The 15,539-nt window shown below is 36.0% G+C and overlaps 1 protein-coding gene across 39 annotated transcripts in view; it reads left to right on the top strand.

Annotated features, from left to right (window-relative positions):
• RIMS2 (regulating synaptic membrane exocytosis 2) overlaps nucleotides 1-15,539 on the top strand; it is a 459,058-nt gene that overhangs the window by 268,400 nt on the left and 175,119 nt on the right. For 36 of the 39 annotated variants that reach the window (XM_062568285.1, XM_062568269.1, XM_062568279.1 and 33 more), the window contains one exon: nucleotides 8,382-8,450. In XM_062568285.1, coding sequence (XP_062424269.1) covers nucleotides 8,382-8,450 — 69 coding nt within the window. Of the gene's footprint in view, nucleotides 1-2,652; nucleotides 2,680-8,381; nucleotides 8,451-15,539 lie in introns of all 39 variants that reach the window. The other 3 variants (XM_062568264.1, XM_062568266.1, XM_062568265.1) reach the window with 1 other exon arrangement.

Here is a 15,539-nt window from a genome sequence, read left to right as displayed (position 1 = left end):
TCAAAAAGGGCAAGAAGGAGGACCCAGGCAACTACAGACTGGTCAGCTTCATCTTAATCCCTGGAAAGGTGATGGAACAGCTCATCCTGGAAGTCATCTCTAAGCATGTGAAGGATAAGAAGGTAATCAAGAGTAGTCAGCATGGATTCAGCAAGGGGAAATCCTGCTTAGCCAATCTGAGAGCCTTCTATGATGGAATGACTGGCTGGGTAGATGAGGGGAGAGCAGAGGACGTTGTGTACCTTGACATCAGCAAGGCTTTTGACACTGTCTCCCATAACATCCTCCTAGATAAGCTCAGGAAGTGTGGTCTAGATGAGCAGAAAGTTCAGTGGATTGAGAAGTGGCTGAAAGTCAGAGCTCAGAGGATTGTGATCAGTTGTATGAAGTCTAACTGGAGGCCTGTGGCTAGTGGCGTCCCCCAGGGCTCAGTACTGGGTCCCATCCTGTTCAACGTCTTCATCAGTGACCTGGATGAGGGGACAGAGTGCCTCCTCAGCAAGATTGCTGATGATACCAAGCTGGGAGGAGTGGCTGACACACCTGAGGGCTGTGCTGCCATTCAGAGAGACCTGGCCAGGCTGGAGAGCTGGGCAGAGAGGAACCTCCTGAGGTTCAACAAGGGCAAGTGCAGAGTCCTGCACCTAGGGAAAAATAACCGTAGGCACCAGTACGAGCTGGGGGCTGACCTTCTGGAGAGCAGCTCTGCAGAGAAGGACCTGGGAGTGCTGGTGGATGACAGATTGACCATGAGCCAGTAATGTGCCCTTGTGTCCAGGAAGGCCAATGGTCTCCTGGGGTGCATTAGGAAGAGTGTTGGCAGCAGGTGGAGGGAGGTGATCCTGCCCCTCTGCTCAGCCCTGGTGAGGCCTCATCTCGAGTACTGTGTCCAGTTCTGGGCTCCCCAGTACAAGAGAGACATGGAGCTACTGGAGGGAGACCAGCGTAGGGCTACGAAGATGATCAGAGGGCTGGAGCACCTGTCATATGAAGAAAAGCTGCGAGAGCTGGAATAGTTTAGCCTGAAGAAGAGAAGACTCAAGGGGGATCTTACCAATATGTATAAATATCTAATGGGAGGCTGTAAGGAAGATGGAGCCAGACTGTTTTCAATGGTGCCCAGCAATAGGATGAGAGACAGCGGGCACAACCTGAAATGCAGGAAGTTCTGCCTGAATACGTGGGACGTCTTCTTTACTGTGAGAGTGACAGAGCACTGGAACAGGTTTCCCAGAGAGGCTGTAGAATCTCCGTCCTTGGAAATACTCAAAAGCCATGTGTACACAATCCTGGGCAATATGCTCTAGGTGACCATGCTTGAGCAGGAGGGTTGGACTAGATGATCTCCAGAGGTTTCTTCTAACCTCAACCATTCTGTGATTCTGTGGTGCTGTGTCAGTTTTTCATGAAATTCATAATTGGAAGAAACTTTTACTGAGGAACAGAAAAAATAAAAATAGAGAAGTTATGTACTAAAGTTCCACATCTGAAAGTTTGTAAATGATGTTCAAAAAAAGCCCTATATTTCTTTGAAATTGTGTTAGCCAAGTGGAATTCTGGAGCTGGGCCACAAGAATTACGTTCATCAAGAAATATACTTTTAAAATATAGAGAATTAAGAATTGGATGTTGTAGATTATGAAGTGATTCTGTCTCTTCTGGTACTGTCATACCTTATCATCTGAGGTGCATTACTTGCAGTCTATCAGTCTTTAATACTTAAAATGGTGTCTGTGAGCACTGTGATACCAAGATAATATCTGTAAACTGCTGTTCACTAAAAAGGAATGAAAACATTTACAATGTCTTGCTAATGGCAAGATGGTATTCAGGTTATCCTCACTCCCAGGCTTATTCCCATTACCTTATGGAAGTCACATTTACAAAATCTGAAAATGCAAAGTGACATTTCATATTTCCAAAAATGTCCAGATTTTTGCATATTAACATATATAAATTCCATTTTGTCCAGAAATTTTGAAGTTTAGGAAAACTGGTATGGTTATATAGAAAGCTAAAATGCTTAAAACAATTATATTTTAGTAAAAATTTAGTAAATAATAATAGTAAATATTTAATCGTGCTCACATCAGGTGTCTTAAATTCATTGGGAACAGGGATATGCATAAGGTATTCATGTAGGTGTGATCAAGGCCGTTGTTTAGGTGGAGACAGAAGATTGACCGGAGCATCACTTGCGAGTCTGCTATATTTAAAGTTGGATTCATAGCTACATCTCAGCAAAGTTCTACTAACATCATCCTGCTGAGATACTAACAGCCATATACCATGATGTTAAGGGTAATAATTCATACTGTATATCTAGCTGATGATACATCAGTTGCTCTTAAAAAGTTAAACATTTATAGTAAATGTGCAGCTGTATTTCAGAATTGGAAATGACTGGAATATCTCTGCTAGTCTTCTGTAACTAGTATAAATGTTGATCCGGAAATGATTTGGCATTTTTGTGGTTTAATTTTTTCAAGTTGGTTGAAGTTTTTTCTTTTGAATGAATGTGGCCTACCATATCATACTCTTCAGTTTCCAGAAACGACTAATATGAAGTTTAAGGTACAAACCATCCCTGTTACATGTATTGATTCATATATTTTCCCCTGACACTACTTCATTTCAATATTTGTTTTCCAGATAAAGGCTTATATTCATATAATTCAGGTAAATTTTCAGCATGCCAGAAATGCTTACTGCTTCCATATACATGCAAAATTTAATTTGATATTTTATTGGTGTGCTTCTGCTACCTACTGTGCAGACGCTAAACTGCTAAAATGTTCTTTGGCTTTTCCTGTCTGCTTTTCAGCCATAGGTCTTTCGTTTCTCTACTCTTAGCATCTCAGTATTGATATCAGAGCAGTATTGTAGTACTGTACTTGTTTTGTCTGCCTTTATTTTAGGTAGTGCTTTGGTAGATAAACTGTATTATGCTTTATTAACTATACTAGGCAAATGCTATTTTGCTTAAGCTATAGTAAAATGAACGCTGTTGTATTGCAGTTGTTTGAGAGCCAGTGTAAGTATTTTTAGACTATAGACATGGAATAAATGAAATACTGGCAAAATCAGTATTTATACTGATATATATATTTACATTTTCATATTGCTTTAAGTCCCTGGTTACAAATCTAGTTGTTATATCTGAGAAGCGATATACTTAGTTCACCTTAATTAAATATAGATAAACTCATAATGTAAAGCTTTTACAAGCTTAAATTTTGTAGCACATTTCATGTGGGACTTTTTGCAATTCCTGCAATTTTAATTATGAGAAACTCATTAAGAATTGGTACATCTAATTATCTTTCAGTTATGTTTAAGAAATGAAACAGTGTTAAGAAAATAGAACCAATACCATAGTGGAGAGAAAAAAAACCCAGAGAATATTTCTTGAGAGTAAGAATGAGAAAGCCTATTTTCCATTACTTCTGTCCTTTGCCTCCTATGTTCCGTCTCCTTCACTCGCTTCTGAAACAATCCCAGATCTTTCTCATGTCTCTGTATCTTCACATGAAAAGAGATTGTATTTGCTACGGCTAGTGTGGATTTATGCACGTGTGGATTAGCCACATATTTTAGCATGATTTTGCTTGTTTTCGCTTAGAGGAAATCTTCCTCTTGGGAAGACTTGGATCTTCTCCTTGGATCTTTCTTCTCTATGCAGCAACCATTTTCAAAGATCTGTAGAAACGTAATTAAATTTGGTATTTTTACTCCTCTGTCAGTTTAGATGAAATTGGCTGAAAGTTTAAACACCCCCTGCTATTATGTGCAGAAGGATGGAGTGACAGATTAACACGCAAACAGCAGGACTACATAAGAAATCAGCTCACACTAAAAACCCTCAGGCACAGACTGAATGAATATGAGAGAATAAATTCTAACGACAGTTGTGAGACTGATTTTAGGGTTATGCTTATGTGTCAGCTTTGAACATAGAGCAATTAGGAGTGACACTAAGTTACTTAAAGTGATTGTGAAGGCTCTCTTGCAGCTCCAGAGAACCAGACCGTAAGCGTGCTTCATTACCCTGTGTTCACCCAAGGAGTTCGTAAAACCTCATAAAATGCTCCTGCGTTGTAAGGGACAGGATCCTAGCTGGGGAGCTTGGTCTGCTCTCTTCTCTGCACAAAGAGAATTCCTGAGCCCTAGAATCTGGCCTGCCCTTGTGTATTTATGGTGACTTACCTTAATCTTGTTATTTCTTATTTCATCACCTGTGCTGGCCAGTTCTGATGGCTATGTTGCCTGGTCAAACAGGCTGTTTTATTAAGTTTATTTATTCAGCTTTATTAAATTTTGAACACCTTATGCTGCTTTTCTCTTGTTGAGGCCTATATCAAGAACTATCAACATGCAATATATGAAGCATAGAAGATACTATAGCTTGCATTGTCTCCCCATATATTAATAATATGGAACATAGTTGCATATCTTTATCCAACATCAGTTTTCATGGAGGAGTCAGGAGATCTTCTGAAATTCTCCACAAATGAAAGTTGTCTTCACAAAATTGGAAGTCTTAAATGGAGTCTTACTAGAAAAATATTTATGATTGTGTACTGTTTCTTTCATTATTTGCGAATTCTAGTCATTTAGAATATGGTTACGGGAAGAAATTTGTTTCAGTGACTGTAAAAAGTTTTTGTGAAATCATCTTCAATGATCTTCATATTGTTTTTTTTTAAGAAATTGTAAAAGCTTTCCATGGCCACCAACACTGCAGGCTGTGAAAAGTAAAAATAGAGCAGCAATGTATTTTGATTTGTAAATGGAATTAAATACCTCACTCTTTTCTTCAATTTATTGCTAGCCACAAAAATAAGAGTAGAAAGCATGAAAGTTCTTTAAACATTCTTCACCCTGGGATTACACTGAATTACCGTGGTTTTTGTGGCTTACAGTATGGCATATATTTTGCCTTCAGTCTGTAAGTGTTATAACCATTAATCCTGGTGGAAGGCATTCAAAAGTCAGTATTTACCATCTGTTAGCATCCAGTTACCAGAAAACATGGCAATATTATCCCTAAGTAGAATGCTGTGTTAATAAACTACATTCCAGTATACTGGCAATGAGACTTAATTAATGCCATTCCTCATATTTAAAGTCCATCAAAGACAAAGTTAATTGCATGCAAACCATAGGGATCAGTGCATTTATGTGTTGCACTCAGTGTCCCAGGTGTTATCTACTCAAGCTCTTGTACTAAAATTTGAATTTATGCTAGAAAGGATTTAATTTCCTTGTTGTTGTGTGTACCATATTTTATAACATACCTGGCAAACCCTTTAAGATATGCATAAAAATACTAAATAATAGCTTAATTAAAAGTATTCCATAGGCATAATTTGTTTTTTGAGAGGCTACATTGTTACATTTCCCAGATAAACAATGAATTGCTCTTTCTTTATTGACAATGGTTCGAATTACTCAGATAATGAAGCAGTAGTTTTACAAGACATGGTTAAGGAGGGCCTGAAGGCTATATCTTCAAATTTACATTGTCAATACATTCAATACATTAGCATCTAGAATGAATATACAGAAGATGAAATTACTCTTGCAAAATTTATGAGAAATCTTAAAATAAAATGCCAGCATTTATACTTGCGTTTTGAATACAGAATTCAATAAATGATTTTGACCTGTGGACCTTCTAATCTGTTCCTCTTCTGAAGATAATGGAAGACATTTTAAATAAATCTAATTTGATTACTTTGCAGAAGTTACATATTCCAGGCAGTACTTCTTGACATTACATATTTAATAGACATGCTTTCCTTCCTCTGTCCTTCCTGAAAACATTGATTTCTAAAGATGAAAGCAAGTAATTAATCTTGATTTAATTTTTTTCTAACTTCTTGACCAGTCTTTCCAATTACATTTTATAATAGATTAAATATTACCTAAACATGATTATTTTCAGTTATTTTGAGTCTGTTAGTAGTTGAGTTTGCTTGAAGTAGCCTGTGTTTGAGGAGACAGAAGAAGTGATCTGACCTGAACAATCTTCATGCCTACACAGTAAAGAAGATTTTGTACTGAAGGGATGTCAGCTGTTGCAGGAGACTCTCCTCTTTACAGTAGCATGAGCTGCTGGAGAAAGCTTTGAAGTCTGCTGCTTTTCTTGACTATTCCCTTTCTCTACTCACATCCTTAGGGCAGGTCTTGATCCTGGGCCATTCACTTTTCTCATGCCTCAGCTCTTCCCTGGAGCTTAAGTTGGGAAGGCAAAGGGGATAGAAGCAAAGACAGGTCTGTATTTGGGAAGGGGAAAGGTCCTGAAAGTTAAGTTGAAGCTGAGGTATTAGGAGATTCTGGGAAAGGTAAATGGGGGTTTGAGGGAAGAGAAAGACCCCTCTCTCCTCTTCTTGTTGTCCACTGATGCTTCTTAGCCTCTCTTTTCTCCGAGAAATACTCTGACTACTACAACATGTAATTTTTCCTATGCAGCTGGAAAGTCTTGATTCTGTGACAACAGCTGGCTATTTTCATCCTCAGAAATGCAAATCTTTTCTCCAGAATACAGAACATAATATTCTAAAAATAACCTCAAGCAGATGTACTCAGCTGTAAATATAAACATAAAGTAACCTTAATTGTAATTAGTTAATTTATTCATACGGATGAATTAGATAATCAGCGAATTGCGTTCACTCAAATTGTGGTTGATACGACCTTTTCCAAGCATCCACGTGATGAACATCAGCAATCTGCCCAGTTGCCCTCGTGTTCCCTTTCCACAGTCCTCTCTTCCTGGTGAAGCCTAAGTGATGCAGAGCAGCAGCAGACCACACTCAGATCTGTAGCAAGCTACCCAGAAGGCCAGAACGGCTCTTTTGGCACTCACTTTGGGAGCTTCTGCCTTTTAGATCCCAGCCAAACTAGTAGGGTTCCCTTGCTCAGCCTTTGTTCACAAATACCAGCCTTCTCATTCAGTGATCTGATTTTGAATTAGTGGCTGAGGAAAATGGAAGCGGATTCCCTTAATCCTTCTTGCTCACTGGCTTGTGCGTCTTTGCAGCAGTAGAAGGCTCTTCGCTAAAAAGAGCAGCAGAAACATCGTCACAGGTGGAGTAGATGCTCTTTCTTTGGGAAGCAAGAGAGATTCTTGTTAGGGCTGTGTACTATGATAATTAGAAAATGATCAGATCAAATATTGTCTTGAAGTCGGACTTAATTGCTTTTTAAAAATTAAAGATTTCCTGATTTCTTGGAAAGGAGGATGAAACTTTTTCCTTCACTCTTGCCATCATCTTCTAGGTCTTCTCTAGTGCTAATTTTAATAATTTGCTTGAAATTTCATATTTTTATCAAATAGTTTAAAGAAAAAAGCCTCCACAAAATGTAGGCTAGGAATTGTTCTGTGCCAGTTGCCAAGATAGAACCTTAATCCTGCTTTGTCTTGCACTCCTTTAGATTTACTCAGTTTTTACCTCTAAATTTTCCATGTATTTTTCAGAATGATAAATTGTCCCTGTGGTAACCATCAAAAACCTTGTACGTGATTGAAGGTTTGGTGACAATTAGATTAAATTGCCTAGTTACTAGTTGCCTATTTTTAGATGACCAGAGAATTAGAACGGACATACATATGTTGCTGGAAAACAGGGATTTCCACAGTCTAAAACAAGTAGCTGAATAATTTTCATTCACGTGTTGACAGATGCTTAATCTTGATGTCAGAAAATCAAATTCATCCTGTCTGCTGTGTAAAAGATGCCAAGGACAGAGATAAGTAAAATTAAGCCATGCACAGGCTAACGGACTTATATGTTTGTCCTATCTGCCTTACATTTTAGTTCTAATTGTGGACTTGGATTCTGCTTTTGCCAGCTGAGTGCTAGCTATGTTAGCAGGTGTACTCCTGTAGTAGCATTTCATAGCCTCTTCCCTCTGAAGTATCCCAGAGAGAGTTTGTTTTGCAGGACATGGGTGTGAACTGCCTGTTCCTAATAATGCCAAAGAAACTGCTGTGTCCATTTAACATAGTCACAGTAATTCATTTTTCTGGTGCTCACAGATTTTTGGGGTGTGTGTGTAATACATGAACACCTGGAAGATGAATACTATAATGTATATTTCTGTATGGAGTTATGCACGCAAAGCGTATGTAAATATTTCATAAAAGAAATGTAGAGCTGCATTTCACCATGTCATTATATATAGTATTAGGCATTTAGGTGAAAACAGTTGGTATATTTGCAATAATAACAACAGTAAATTCCCTTATATTAATGTATTAATGCTTCATTGTCTAGTATGAAATCCTTACCATCTATTTATGTATTACTGTCTGAGAATAGTTTTGACTTACAGGCAAATAACAGTGATACATTTTTGTTTTTTTTCTTTGTCAGGGTCCAAAAGAATCAGTGACAGTGAAGTCTCTGACTATGACTGTGATGATGGAATTGGTGTTGTTTCAGGTATTACTTTCTAAATTAACTCTTCTGGGTTCAGTAGAAATCTCTCTTATTTATAATTTATTATTGCAAATTGTAGAATATTTTTCTGATAAAAAGAAATGGAATCTAAGTGCATATTTTTCTAACAGTTACAATATAAATGTGATTGATAATGCATGTTTAACCACAAAAATGACCAAGGGAAAAATCGATGTATGAACATCCTTATTGCTTTTTGATTTTTTAAAAAATATTTTAAATATATTTTTTATATTAAATGGTAGGCAAATTCTTCAATTTTTGACTTAGACTTTTCGGTTTTATATCTCCATGAGAACTCTGTCGTAAAATAATAGCAGCACCAAAGATCTGAAACCTGAACATTTAAGGGTGGAAGGGGGATGTCTTAATAGATCATGTGTTTTTTTTAAGAAGTATTTAAATTAGGAGTTTAATGAGTATTTGAAGTAATAGCAGTCATGCACAAAATGTACTGTTCCTACTCTTCTTCTAAGAGAAAAGAGTATGCTGTAATCATGGCCAAAACCAGTAAATCCAGAGAATCACTTGCTTTCCCTGACTACAACAGAAAATATGTGTCACCTTTAAGGCAGTACTGGTGGAAACTGGTACCAGCGTAAGGTTGGCAGCACAGATGTGGCTGATTTAGCCTCCCTCTCGCCTGAGGTCTGTCGACCACTGTGAGCAGCCTGTGTTACACTGCTGCCGTTTCCTTTAGGTCAGGCTTAGCTAGCGTAGACCTATACAATGACCTGAGCGTCTTCCTTAGCGTTGATGGAGCAGTATAGGCTGCTCGGTCTATCCAGCAGCTGTTAGGCAACAGTCAGCAGGGCTGGCAAAACCTGTGTTCTTGTAACATAGCCCCCTGTCAGCATACATATTGCTTTAAGTTTTGTATAGCACGTGCAGATGAAGAGATACATGGGAACACAAGGCAGAGGGTTACTACTAGGGCTGGGGCTTGGGAAAGAAAGGAGGTATGAAGAGGCAACTGGGGGTATTTGCAAGGTGGGATGTAACCAATTATTCATAAATCCAAACTTTTAATGAGCTACCTATACACTTGAGTTTGCACAGTCCTGTCTTAAAAACTGATGCCAATCTGAGCTTCGATGCATTCCGTGTTGTCTAAAGTAGTCGGTTTTATATTTCTAGATATTTCACAGTTCTCGCTTATGCTTTGTTTAATTTTCAACCCTTCTGTGTTGCTGTTCCCTTGCCCTAGGTTTTGTGCTTTCTGGGAGAATGGATTTTTTTTTATTAATCGGCCTGTAAACTTTATCAACCAGTGCTTTTTTTTGACTAACACAATATTAAACACACTTTGCGGTACAAAAAGGACAAGTTGTATTGTTAATAAGTTTTTTGTCTGTGATTCACTCTAAGTCTCCTGTTACTATATCTAGAAAACATGCGTTTTTAAGCTCAAGTTGTCCTCATTCGTATTAGGAAAAATCTTGTAGATACTCCATGCTGAAAAATATTCTATCCTAAAGAATCATGTTTTTTTCTCTTTCCTGCATAAACATTCAGATTTCTGTTAATCTCTACTCAAATTTTGCTATACTTTAAGGTTTTAGCAGCATTACCAGAAAATAAACAAGTGCTGTGGATGCAAGACCACTAAATAATCTGTCTTCATTAAATCATTTGTCTTCAGACAGTGTTAGGATTAATTTTCAGATTAATACCTTAATTTAGGAAAACTTTGCACATTCTCGTATTTCCATTTCCCCTGCCTGTTTGTTTTGCTGCAGTCAGAAGACGGGAGGGATATGTAGCCAGTGTGGCACAACGTACTGGAATCAGAGAGGCTGTGATTTTTAAAAGTCCCTTTGTTATTACTTCCTGCTCTTTCAGTCTAAGGTTGGGTGGCTTTCAGGATCTGCTCAGTAAGGCTTTGAGATTTCCTGTCTTTCCAAAGGGAAGCGCTTTTATAGTCCTGTTGGACAGTGTAATTAGAAATGCACCAACTCAACTCTGGAGTTTCACAAAAAAGGAAAAAAAAAAAAAGAGAATTTGATAGATATTTTTCTAAAGTACTTATAATGGTGACGTTTTGAAACGGGAATCTTTGTATTGTTCTTGAATAAGCTTTTGAAGAAGTTTTACCAGGTGTTTGAGCATCAGTAGGATTCCTGCAAAGCAGTTGGATTTACAGTTTTGTGATTTTATCTGCTTCATACTGTATGTGATATACATTAACCTCTTAAATTATTCCTATGCACTTTTTGAAGGTTGATTTTTAAGTAAAGATTATACCTCATTTATTTCTAAATTTTTTTCTCAGACACCTATGACATATGTTTTCCTAATGTAAATTAAGATGCAATATATTGAATGGCCTACTAGATTATTAAAATGTCTTGTTTTTTCTATCTTTCTCCTTTGAAAGTGCTACTTAAAAATTGATTTTCATTATCTGTTTTTTTAAGTGATTATGTGAAGACTACAAACATGGTCATTAAAATCTGCTTTATGCTAGATACAAATAAATTGTTTAACTCCTGTTTTGTCAGCTACTTGTAAAATTTGTAAGTCTTTATGGTTCTATGAATGAGTCTGCTTCTCTTATCTGGGTTTCTAATGTACAGAAACATGTTTCTGTAGTTGCTTTTAGTTTTTGTATTTATGTTGACAATATCAGTGCTTTAGTTGCATTGTAATTCAGGCTGGCTGTGTGTGGATGGGAAAGATAGCTGTTCTTTTAGTTTTGAAAAAATTTTTGCTTTTCTTTTTTGTGCTACTGTCACTATGTTTACTTTTTTGATTTATCTTTGTTGTCTTACTTACCATTCACATCCTTCTCTATTCAGTTTGCAAACTCATCACAGTGTTGTCTTGATTTAAATATTTACCTTCTCTGCCTTAAGAGTAATACATCAGACAGTTGTCTATCTTTGTTTTCTTTCTTGCTTATCCCAATTCTTTCATTTTGTATTTTCAGATTTTATTTAACATGACACTTCATTTTACACTTTTTTTCTTCTGCCATATAAATACTGTATTCCATCAAATATATTTGCTAATATCTGTCAAATACTCTCTGTGATTCTTTCCACAAAATTCTTGCTTATTTAAAGTACTGCACAGGCAAACTAAAGTCCAGAATTCTTTAATAAGAACAATAATTTTCTTTTGGCTCTTCTTTTGTTTATTTTTATTTAAAACAATGAATAAACCTAAGGAAATCCATAGACCTTACTTGATCTTACTATGCATTTTTTCAATGTTCATTAAAAGATAGATGCTGTCTTGCCTGCAGATGTTCCTGATCATAGTTGTGATTTATCTCTCTGCCCACAACTCCTTTTTATGTAGCTTCTCTGGTATTGGTCCCATAAGGTCCAATGATTTAATCTTTGGACAATCTGGTGATAGGTGGAAATCCAAAAAGGAAGATCTTAAAACAGTTCTTACTGTGCATCTATAAGTAAAATTGTCTTAGACATATTTGCTGAAACAGAAAGCACTTTGTAAGCTCTAGTTCCTTGTCTCATTGTCTAACTATTTTTAATTAATCCACTGTTTCTTACTGCTAAGGCAGTTTGATCCACCTATTTAATTTCCTGATGATGAAACACTTAAATTATCTGTATGTCTCTCTTTCTTAGTATCCTTTCCTTTAATTTTTATGCCAAAGTTCAAACATCTCTTGGAAAAATTGTACCCAAAAGCTGTTGCTTTTAAGTGGCTTGCATCCTCATGATTAGACAAATAATAAACCTCCATTTATTAAAGAAAGTGTTGTTTCTTTCAGTAGCAAAAGCTTTTAAGAAAATAATGATGAACAACTGAAAAACTTCAGTGGCTTTTTCCTGACTATGTATGCATTATACAGCTACTACCGTCAAAAAGGGTTATAACAGAAATATTGTGCATTTAAACAATATATAAAAGTGATTTTTGTCATGATTTTAAAATAGTTTTCTTCACCTGCATTATACATTCATTTCATGCTGGAATCTAAAAACACTAGTGTAGAATCTCTATCCTACCTCATCTGTACCGGATTTGATGTTAGCATAGGATCACAGAAGGAGAAGCATTTGTAGCTCTTTCGTCTTTTAGATTACCTTCAGATAGCTTAAAGTAGTCATTGTGCTGCCCTGAAAAATGTGCTTTGGCCCTAAATGTGTCTTATCATCATCAGTACTGTGTTGGAGCACACAGTATGTTAGTGATAAAATCAATAACAGTGATAAAATGTTTCTGTATTGATTTTAGGAAAAATTCCTGAACAGTTTACAAAACACTGTTTAAATTATCATATTGTTAAATACAACTGAGGTAAAAACATTTTTCCTTTCCATGTGCCAAAGTTGAACAGATACTACGGTTAACCAAGTTCAACAAATACATAGTATGATTTCTAAATCTGTGTCTGCCCAATCACTTCATCATTTTGTATGTTGAACTAGGCAAGTAACCTAGTAGGACTTCTTTGAACAAACAAGAACATATCTTATCAAGACATCATAAAATCATAAAAAGTCTCAGCTATTTGTAGTAATTCTTAAATATTAAGTGAGATCTTAGTATTTTGAATTCAGTTCAATACCAGTATCTCATTCATAGTACTACATCATTATATGAGACACCCTTATAATCTGAGATATGTTTGAACAGATGAATCCTGGAAGAATGTAAGGCACTGAATTCTGCATAAACTGCATTACAAATCTCTGCAGAGAAGCACTTTTGAGAGCAACGGATTGCAGCCTTCCAGTCTTGAGAAGAAAAATATTTATAGTAATAAGTTTTTGTCATTGTGTAAAAGATAACAAGGTATTTTAGGAGCAAAATGAGAATGCTAATGAGATATTTACTCAGCAGGTGTCTACAGTTAGATCAGGAAAAATAATAACAACCAGTAAAGAAATTCTTACTGAACTTACAAAAATTATTCTGTTTTTGAAAGGGATTGAAAAGTAGTTATTCATTTTTGCTTCACTTCTTGAAACACTTAAGGATTCCTTTTGTTCCAAAGAATTCTTTCGCTGCCATGTTGCATCCTCTGCTGCAGAGAAAACAAAAAGCCCTGTCTGTACTCCCCAATAATGCGATCTGGATTTTTATACCTGGATCCTTTTGATGATTACTGTTCAAAGCAGACACAGAACACATGAATGCTATGGGTACTGCTTGAAATCAACTGCCTATTGAAAAACATCTTACAGTGTTAGTGTGTGGAATGGATGTATTCTGTCCCTGCCAAAATAAAGAAAAGGATTTCATTCTAGATAACCACCTAGCCCTGAACAGGAGCTTTATTGCCCCAAAAGCTCAGTAACTACCAATATAAATGTTCACCAGCTTTTTGTTTTCTGATGTCCTGATATCCATTTCTCTGCTCTAATAGTTGTTCAGTGTGTTCTTGCTTGAGTGAAAAATCAGCTTAGTGTGTCTGTACTTTGTAAATTCTCCAGAAAATTTAAAGTGAGATTCAAGCATTGTTAAAGTAGTCCTTTTGCTAACCCCTGAGGTCAAGATAAACATTACTCCTTATGATTTGTTTTCGACAGAAATGATATGTATTTTATTTACAACTTTTTGCCCAAAGTCCTTAACACAGGAATTTTTATTATGATTATTTAAACTTTTTCTTGCACTTTCAACTTGTCAAAAGTAAAGTTTAGCAATACTGCTATTATTTTCAATAATATTTGTTTAATATCCTTTCCTCAGTTGACAAAACATCTTTTTCTTCAAACATTCAAATTCTCTTGATTTGAACAATTTTTGAAGGGCTTTATATTTTTAAATATAAGCTATATCACTCCCATTTGAATGGAAAGATGTAACTAATTTCAGGTTGCATTTGCAGTTTATCAATAATTATCAGTAACATTCTATTCTTTCAGTAAAGTAATTTGAACTGAGCATGTTAGTTCATATTTAGCCCTAACATCTACAGAGTGATAAAACCATCTAAAAAGTGATGGAAAGCTACAAAGAAGTTGCGTTCCCATCAAAGACTCTCTTAACAGATACTTCTCATCAAGAGAGAAAGCCTGGTTCGGCTTGATGAAAAGGGATGAAAAGTTACGAGGAAGAAGTATTCTGTAAAAAGACATAATCCACAATGATTTCTTTAATATTCCACAAAAAGATAAATCACATTCCAATCCATATTGCCAGTGGGCTGCTGATTTCAGAGATTTGTAGATTTGTTGGGCATATATGTAAGTGACAGTTCATCTACTGAGAAGTGTGCTGATCTGCAGATAACCATAAGCAATGGTTACTATGAAGTAATTTATACGATATTTCTCAGAAAGAATTATCTCATGATATGTTTATTACAAGAGAAAACAAAGTATTATTGCTTCTGCTCTGGAAATTCGGGATGCATTTTGTATGGAGCTTTAATGAATTAGAATTTAATGAGTTGGAATTTTAATGAAGCATAAATTGTATTGCCAAGTAAATTTAAGTACATACCTGTCAAAAGTCTCTATATCTAGCCTCTCAAAGCTTCTTTTTGTAAGTGGATGTTCTTCTTCAGAATAATGACTAAGTCCTTCATCTGCATAAATGGCATAATTCAGATGCCATTTAACTTGCCACATACCTTGGGTGGCTGACCTGTTTAGAAAGGACATTTCTTAAGTACTTGAAACAACTTCATCCATTGTAGGGAAGACTATTGGTACATATATCTTAGTAAATGAAAAGATTTGACGCAACAGTGACGAATGTCTCCCCTTGAGCTACAGATTACCCATTGTTTAGATTACAATCTAAGACTAAAGAAATACCCCACTGAGGGTAATTAATTAATTTGGTAGCTATATTAGTTTTCTGTTCTCCAAATCACAGATATCCTACATGTGACCCCAAGGGTTTAAAAGGATTGATAGACAGTCTAATGTTCTTTAAGATCTAAAGATTATTTCAGTGTGAGCAGAATACTTACTTTTGTATGAAAACAATTTCAACAGTAATTAGTAACACTGATGTCAGCCAGGAGAGTGAGCCTCCCACATGTAAGAAGAGGATATCATTTATACTTTCTCCAGTGTCTACCCATGACGATTAAGATTAATTTAAGATTAATTTAGATTAAGTTATAATGCACATCTTTCA

The sequence above is a fragment of the Rhea pennata genome, chromosome 2 (assembly GCF_028389875.1).
Source record: "Rhea pennata isolate bPtePen1 chromosome 2, bPtePen1.pri, whole genome shotgun sequence".
NCBI lineage: Eukaryota > Metazoa > Chordata > Aves > Rheiformes > Rheidae > Rhea > Rhea pennata.
This window is presented reverse-complemented; position numbering and strand designations above follow the sequence as displayed.